At 27.2% G+C, this 9,295-nt stretch overlaps 1 protein-coding gene across 3 annotated transcripts in view; it reads right to left on the bottom strand.

The window, feature by feature from the left end:
* LOC100202979 (inositol 1,4,5-trisphosphate-gated calcium channel ITPR1) overlaps positions 1-9,295 on the bottom strand; it is a 139,702-nt gene that overhangs the window by 8,993 nt on the left and 121,414 nt on the right. For 2 of the 3 annotated variants that reach the window (XM_065813080.1, XM_065813079.1), the window contains exons 52-53: positions 6,054-6,237; positions 64-257 (exon numbers count right to left, since the gene is read on the bottom strand). In XM_065813080.1, the coding sequence (XP_065669152.1) occupies positions 64-257; positions 6,054-6,237 (378 nt within the window). Of the gene's footprint in view, positions 1-63; positions 258-6,053; positions 6,238-9,295 lie in introns of those variants that run through there. The other variant, XM_065813081.1, reaches the window with a different exon arrangement.

The following is a 9,295-nucleotide window of genomic DNA, read 5'->3' as shown; positions in this document are numbered from 1 at the left end:
AATAATCAATTTTATATTTAAAAAAATGATGTAATACATAAATACAAGATAAATAAAACTTACAGTTTTTGAAGGAACTCTTAAAACGTCACCTATACCACCACCATTTCGCAAGCCTTTATTTAAAGTTGTGACAATGCACATTAAAAGATTATTGCAAGAGTGCTCTCTCACTGTTGTTGGATTATCTTCATTGTTATCCTCAGCTTTCCATAGATTAGTAACAGAGCAGTTTTCCTTAGTGCAAAATGGATTGACTAAAATTCAATATTAACATCATTAAACTGATGGCAATAATAATAGTCAAGAACTATGTCTAATGTAGTCCTTTTGATTTTAAAATATTTAAAATGAAATATTTATAACAAACAAAATACTTAGACCTTTTCTAATGTAATTTATACAAAATTATAAATATTTTCAAAATTAAAAAATATATATTTATTAAAATAAATTTTATATTTATAAGTTAAAACTTTTGGCAGAAAAAGTTAAAATTTTCTTTAACTTTATCTTTATCAAAAACCATGTTTTGCAATTAAAAAATTGATTTCTAAATGATTGCTTGCTTTTATCATAAAAATTGTGATAAAAAACTTACTTTAATTATTTCAAAGTTGTTTGAGTACACATATTTAAAAAATGATTGCTTGCTTTCATCATGAACCTTGTGATATAGAACTTTAAAGATTTTGAAGTTGTTTGAGTACACATTACTCAATGCAACTAAGGCATAGAACAAACAAACTCGTAAAAAAAAAAAGCCGATAATTTTATACAAATCCGATTGGTTGTTAGTGACAAACCGAACAACTTTTTATTTATTGGTATTTAATTTATGCAAACAAAGAATTCGTAATTAATAGCAAAATATGAAATGTCTGTTAGTTTTACAGGAGATATATCCATATAGTAATAAAGATATCTTGAAGTATTTTTTTCACATAACTTATAAACCTAATTACAAATTAATACATTTTTGTTGGTATATTTATAAAAAATATGCTACTTTTAAAAGCAGTTGGAATGAATTATGTAATATATATGTAATAATTTAATAATAATTTATATGTAATAATTATATACATTGAATTATGTAACATTTTGTGCTGTGCTAACAACAAAAAGTATTTATTAAACATTACTGAAGCCATAATAGCTATTTAGTATAGTATTAGTAATTGCTGTAACTGGTGTGAGCCAGTGAGAGTGGTATTAACATACTATGACAGCCAATTTGCTTGATTGCTGCTTATCCAGCAATCAAGACCTGCTTCAAAACTGTTAACTGATTGTGCTTTAACCAACTCGCTTGGCAAGCTATTCCATTAACTAGCCGATCTATTAAATAAAAAGTTTTCACAACATGATTGCTTAGTGATTTCTTTGACATATTTAAAGCTGTGACCTCTCGTTTGAGTTTGTTGAATACTAATTTTTTTGATTGTTTTTAAATTGTTAAAACCGTCGAAGAATTTAAAAAGTTGAATCATATCCCCTTGTTGCCTCCTTTTTGTCAAGGTAGTCAAGTGGAGCGCTTTTAGACAATACTCATAGTTGATTTTTTTTTTGATGGTATTAATCGAGTTGCACAATGTTGGACTCTTTCTAATATTTGTATCCACTTAGTGTTCAAAGATATAATTATTTTTATAACAATAAGTTAAAAGTAACTTATGTTACTTTTAAACTATTGTTGTAAAAATAAAAGAAACCAAATCTCAATTAAAATTTACTCCTGATATAAAAACGAAATGAGTTTGAAAATGAAAGTAATTTGTTTATAAAGTTTACTGTATATAAAATTTATAAAGTTATAAAGTTTACTGTTTTTTAATTGTTTATGCATTCTGAATGGAATAAATTATTTTATTCCATTCAGAATGCGTCCCAAGTATTTCAAAAACTGATACTAAATACTGAAAACAGTTTTTTGAATGGGGCTAAAAGTTATGATTATTTATGCAAAAACAACTTTTGTAGAAAAATCAACACTACCATAGTTTATCTAAATCTAACGTGACATTTTTGTTAAACATGCTCATTTTGGTGTGGTATAGAAAATAATAGCTTCAATTTTCATAAAAAAATGGTTTTTCATGGATAATTTTCTCAAATAATGTCTGATTATAAATGTCAAGTTACATTCATTGAAAAAAACACTAATACATGCTTTTATGAAAAAATCAAATCCATAGACTTAGCTATAGCCAAGCCCCAAGGTACTTTATGTTGAAAATTACATCTTTTCTAAATAAAACTACGCTTGACGATTTGATATAGTCGCATAACTTTTACCAGATTATAATAGTGGTTAAAATAATCCTTCCATACATATCAAATATGTCTTACTTTTGATGAAAAAACTTACATATAATGTAATTGAAAAAACTTATATTTTTGTTCGGAAAAACTGTACCATGCCTTAGCATTGAGTAGAGTGATGATTTTTTGATTTTTTTTCTCAAACATTATTTCCTGTAGCACGAATGAATGAACTTTTGCCTATTAATGACTAAAAAAATGTTTATTCCATTAAAATATATATACAGTATATATATATATATATATATATATATATATATATATATATATATATATATATATATATATATATATATATTATATATACTATATATATATATTATATATACTGTATATATACATATATACTGTATATAACATAAGTCATGAAACCGACTTGCGCAATAATTTAGGCAGCAGAGAAATGTATAGAATTTTCCAGAACATCATATAACGCTGTGTGCCATCAGCCAGGACAGTGACGCCACGGTGACGTAATTGTTTTGGAAGCTTCTGTAGAGTTCTAAAATTTTCTTCAGCTGTTTTGCAGTCTGCTATAAACTGGTATATAAGTGAGGTGTTCAAAGCAGGTAGTTGATTTTTTATTATCTTAATTTGGTGTCAACATTATTATTACCTTATTTTAATTATTGCGCATTCTCTATAGTTTAAGTATAAAGAGATCCTTGTATTATTTGATAAGTTACAGTTAACTCTTTCACAAATTATAATTGAGCATATAATATGCTTAATTATAATTTGCGAAAGAAAAGCTCTTCTAACACGGAGAATAACAAGGAAACCTGGACAAAGAACTTAGTTTAGTTTCAAGCCCCATCAAGAAGAAGCAACGTGACAATTTATGAAGCACCCTTGAGCGAACGGAGTCGCATGCCCCTGAAAAACCATGTTATTGGACATTTCAAGTTTCTTGAATCCACTGCCAAAGAACGGAGAGAGAGGATTTGCAAAACTAGCAAAACTTCTGAAAGACCACGAGCGCTGCAGAAAAAAACAAAACTTTGATTCATTGAATGAACTGTTTGACATGACCAAGATGAAAGGCAAATGGTTGTGCAAAGAAGATGAGAACCTCTACAAACTGCAAATTGAAACCAAAGGTCACATTGGTTATTCGACTGGCAAACCTGCTAGTGCCAATACCATCCATCTACCCAAGCAAAAGAGGGCAATGGAAGTGACTGTGTCCACACTTACCAGCTTAGTGCTACCTGATTGTTCCAAAAGTAGCACGGACTCATCCGAGAACAGTACAAACAGTCTTGGGAGGATGACAATTCAGCATCGATTAGCAAAAGGAAGCATAACCCAACAGGCATTGCAAGACGTCTTGTTACATGCCCAAAGCTGCCGTCGGAGCAGCAGTGGTGTGCCCCCAGCTTTCTGGTGAGGGCATTGAAATCCCAACCATGTCAATCAGCAATCCACAAGGCTATCTACACAAGAGCTGCTCAGATGAAGAAACAATTGGTGAGCACGCTTCATCTGGAGAAGTGGAGCATACACTTTGACAGCAAACACAATGAGGGCTTTGAATATCAGGCCTTGGTCCTCAAGAATGAATCTAAAAAAATTAAGTTGACTACGCTAAAATTGAAAGATGGGAAAGTTCAAACAATCGCAGATGGACTCCAGGATGAGTTAGAGGAGTTCAACTTGTGGGGATCAGTTGTGATGATTGTTGCTGACACAACAAACGCAAACACAGGCAAGAAGACAGATGCTGTTGTTCGGCTGCAGCAAATGTTCGAAGAGAACGGTCACCCGAAACCTAAGTTCATCAGCTGCCAGCACCATGTGCTAGACCGATTCACAAATATTTGCCTCTCGTTTGATCTCAATAGTTATTGTTTCGATTTATCTTAAATTTTGTTTCAAAGTTTTTCGGTGTGAGATTTTTTAAATGATTATACATAAAGATCATTTGTTGAATTGTATTTATCTCTTATACATTCATCATCTTCATTTCCCTCATTTAGATTCACAAATTAATTGAAACAAAAATATAGCCTAAAAACCTCAATTCAAATATTGCAAAGCAGTGCAAAATTTGCAAAACTTACTTTGATTACAAAGAACATTTGAATGCAACAAAATCCTCTGCAGCTGCACCTTAGGTTTAGAATGATTAAATTAAAACAAAAAACTACTGATTTAGGTGACAGTCATAGATTGAGCAATAATAAAAAAAAATTGAATAAAAGATAAAAAAATATGATATGCACATGAAGTTGAATTCCATTTATAAACTACTGCTACAATTTTAGTCAACAGTTTTAGACAGGGTTAAATTGGGTGAATTGCCCAGCTAAGCATTGTCTGGTGGCATGCTTGAAAATATCAAACTATTATTATTCTATTAACTAGAAACATTGAATTGACAGTCTCAAAAAGTGTAAATCAGCACAACTGACTAAACCATAACTGCTAGACATTACCAAGAAGAAAGTGCAACATATTGATTACTTGTGTGCTGCAAACTGCTTAATTTGTGCTTTGTCTAAGAAAATGACAAACTTTCACAGTCTAATCTTTTTGTTTTTAATAAAACTTGAGGGGATTGCAAATATTTTGTTTAGAAAGGTGTTTGGTTGAAAGGCGAAAGGTTTAATGATCTTTTTCCTGGATTAATGATAACTGTTGACTTGACAGCTAAATAATATCATGAATAAATGTCATAAGCATGGTAAATCGTCCAGGAATTATGTTCCATTAAAAGTTGTATTTGTGCACAATTAACAAATGATATTAATGATGATTGAATTACACATTTTAAATGCAAAGAGCATATAAAATATTTGCTTATTGGTTGATAATTACAAAGTCACCCACACTACACACGATTTCTTAGTGTATTGCCAGCATGCATACTTATTTATAAGTAATTATCCATAATAACTGTGAGCGGTCAGATCATTTTAGCCATAAATATGGAAAATGAATCAATATATTTTTTGGTAAACATCAATATGCTTTTTGAGAAATTGATGTAAAAAGCCAAAACAGTTACTGCATGACTTTTTATTGAAAAATTTATTTATTAAAAAGTAATAATTTCTATTTATTTTACTTATCCTTTTTTGTTAATGTTTTAATTTAACTTTAATTTATTCTTCATACATTGACTTTTTTATTTTTACAAAATTTTATAAAGAACTTTTTACAAAGTTTTAATTTCCACCTGTTTGTGTAGGTCTTTTAATGTTTGCCTATTTGTGTAGGCCTTTTAACATTCACTTATTTATGTAGGTCTTTTAATGTTCACCTATTTGTTTAGATCTTTTGTATTTTATGAACTACTTTGAGTTTTAATTGTAACTCAACTTAAATTGAAGAAACCATTTTATCTTTTCATATTAAACTGTCTTTTCAATTATATTAGTTCAAAATAAATAGTTAAATAGCTTTTACTAACTATTTTTGAACTGTTTTTTTTCTCCTTTTTTAATTTAATTTTTCATAATTGCTTTACCAATCTTTTTTTTTTTTAATTTTTTGACACATCAAACTTTTTCCCTTACACACTTAAGTTTTTCAGACATTACTAAACATTGTTGATTTTGTTTTTTATAAATTTTTATTTTTAAAAACCAGCAAAAAAAAATTTATTAGCAACTATATTTCTATAAACCTACAAATTTCTTGACACCCAAAGCAGTAAATTGTTATTACAAGAGCTAAAAGAGATTTATTTGTTTATCTATTATTTTTTCTTTATGAGCTTTTACCTTTAGATATTGATGGTTCTACTTCTAATATAAAATCATCCTGAAAGAATATAAAGCCAACAATGGAGAATAAATACACAAGAACCAAAGCCAGCAAGGCAGTCAAAACAATAGAACGACCATTTCTTGTTACACTTTTAACCACATTAAGTAAAGTTTCTTCACGGATTAAAACATCAATAACCTAAATGAGTAAATTAGTTAATATATTTAGACATTTAATCAGACACTTCTGTAATGCAACCTGTAATATGTTTACTTCTTTACTATTATATGTCATATAAGATCAAAAGTTGAACTGCTTCACAAGTATTGACTTTGTATCCCATTAGTTCCTATTTATATCAATAATAAAGTATCAGGAGTGGAACCATCAATTTTTTCTTGGTTGCCCTGCAGGTGACTGAAATACCATATCTGTCTTACTATCATCTGCTATGAAAATCAGTAGTCTGGTATTTTAATTTTTTTGGAACTTTTTTTTCGCCGAGAAAAGAAACTGAAGAAAAAAAATTTAAATGATTGATTGCTAAATTACAACTAGTATGAACTCTTTAAATAACAAATAATTAATAAATAATTAATAACAAAAAATGAAATTGGTGATTAGGAAATAGCGTTGCAAAAAAAAAAAAAAAGAAAAGGTTAAGAGCCATAAACGGAAAAAATTTTTTTATAAAACTTAATTTTAAACTTTTTATAAAAAGAAAAATTTTATAAAAATAATTATTCTTGCTTAATCATTAAATAAACTTAACATAATTAAATTTATTAGGACTTCTTTTTTTTAGAAAAAAAATGATACGCTAGCATTTTGAATTGGAAGAAACTATAATTTTGAAAATCATTTTAAATTGAGAAAAAAATATGATTCAAAATGCAACAACTATTTAAAAGTTTATATTGTCCTTTAAGAAAACAAGTCGCCTGTGTCATCAGATGACCATGAGGTTCCACCCCTGACTATATAGTTTACAAAAAACAACTCAATATAAATACTTGATAAACATAAAACAATACTTTTAGAATATACTATACTATAAACTATTCAATACAAGCCGTTATTACATGAAAATAAAACAAAAACATTTGATGAATCTCAAATATTTTTGTTATTTTAAATGTTATTTGCTTTATTCTCAAATAAATTTGAGAATAAAGCTATTTATTGGTTATTCTTTCACTACAATTGAATGTTTTTTTTAAATGTTATAACATTGATCTAGATAAATTTCACAATTATAATTTAATAGTTTTTCTTAAAAATATTTAGTTATTAGAGAGGCTTCTGCAACAAGAGTAATAAAATTTAATTGATAAAAGGGTTATTTTGGCGACTAAAGAATATATTTTGAGATCTATAACAAAATAACTTGAAAAAAAACAACAAAAATAATTAAAAATAAAATTAAAAAAATAAAACTGAAAATGGGCTATAGATGATATCATGCTGTAGTGGGAGCCTCTTCATAATCTTTTTACTTTAGAAAAAATTACACTATTGTTTTGATGGTTATGGTTATATGTAATGCAAGTATGAATTCACAGTTATTGGTGATCCTGCGATGTGTTTAGAACTGTGATGTATTTAGAAGTAATATGATAAGAACCCATTCTAACTTCATTGCCTCTGAAAGTGCCAAGCTCAACCTGTTTATCAGCACAGCAATTTTATTTTAAGGCTAAAAAACTGCAAAACTTTATTATTTTTTTTCAAAAATAGCCTGTGTTGTTGTAGCCAAAGTTAACTGTCACTGGCTAGAACTTGTCACTTTTTTATAATTGTCAATGGACTTTCCATTTTGATTTTTTTCTTAATTTCAAGATGGAAAAAAAAAGCAATTAATATTTATAAAATTAATAGTCAAATTCTTATAAAGCTAATGTTTTTTTTTAAATTTAGAAAGTATTTTTTAAGGCATGAATATTTACAAATCTAATAATTCAATTAAAATTTAATTAAAAACTAATTAACAATATAAACTAACTTTCTACAAATTCATCGGTTTTAAGTCACAAAATACTCAAAAAATTATCCAATTAATTTTTCAAATTAAAAACTAATTAGAAAAAAAATTAAGTTCTAGAGTTTTTTGGCTTTAAAATAAAAACAATAGTATTTAATTAAAAAGCCACTTTAAAACTGTTTTGCTGGCATTGCTCTTGTTTTAAACTTATTTTAAAATTTTTTGGAAACTCCTAGCGGTCAATGACAAAAAGGTACACCATTTTCAACAAAACTTTTCTGTGTATTTTATCCAAAAATTTAAAAAATTAAAAGAGAATTTTTTGGTCCGAGAATTCTGATAAAACTTTAATAAAAAAAAAAAAAGAAAAAAAAAGTTATTTTTAAAATTTTCAATTTTACAGTTTTTTAGCCATAAAATAAAAACTATAAACTTTTATAATCCTAGTTTGCTGGCACCATTGCCAACATTTAAAACTATTTTGGAACTTTCTTTAAATTTTTAGCATAAAGTCAAATTTAGATAGTTCTGTCGACTCTGATGAACCACTGTCCAAAAGTTAATTAACCTGATATAAGATTTAAAAAGCAAAAAAATTAAAACAACAACAACAACAACAAAAAAACAATTGCATAAGAACAAAAAGAAAACAAAAAACAAAATTTAATTTTAATAAGTTTTTTTTTTTTTTGGAATATAATTTTTATGGGCTCTCCTTTTTGGATTCTTTATAAATCATACCATGTATCAGAAACTTTTTTACCAACAGACCCAGAACGACTACAACTAACTAGAAAAACAAAAAAATTATCAATTTTACTCAACATGTGAATTTATGATGTTGTACACTAAAAGTGTATGTAAGTATACGTACAAGTATAAAGAATATGCACAAGTATAATGTAAGTGTAAAGTATACGTACAAAATATAAAGTATATGTAAGTATAAAGTTTAGCTTAAGTAAAAAGGCATATGATTTACATATGTGAATCTCTTTATACTTTTGTTTATGTATTTACCTTACATTTTACTTCACTTGGTAAAATAATAGAACACAAGTACTTAACTAAACTAAAAAAAGTATTTATTAACTAATAACTATATACAAATGTACTACACTAGAACAACTTAAAAAATTTTTGAAAAATATTTAACCAATAAAAAAAAAAAAAACTTAACCTGTGTTAAAAGATAAAACTTGATGAATTATAAACTACTAAACTTGATGAATTATAAACTACATATTTGCTATTAAGGAATGGAAAAGAAATATA

The sequence above is a fragment of the Hydra vulgaris genome, chromosome 12 (genome assembly GCF_038396675.1).
Source record: "Hydra vulgaris chromosome 12, alternate assembly HydraT2T_AEP".
Taxonomy (NCBI): domain Eukaryota; kingdom Metazoa; phylum Cnidaria; class Hydrozoa; order Anthoathecata; family Hydridae; genus Hydra; species Hydra vulgaris.
This window is presented reverse-complemented; position numbering and strand designations above follow the sequence as displayed.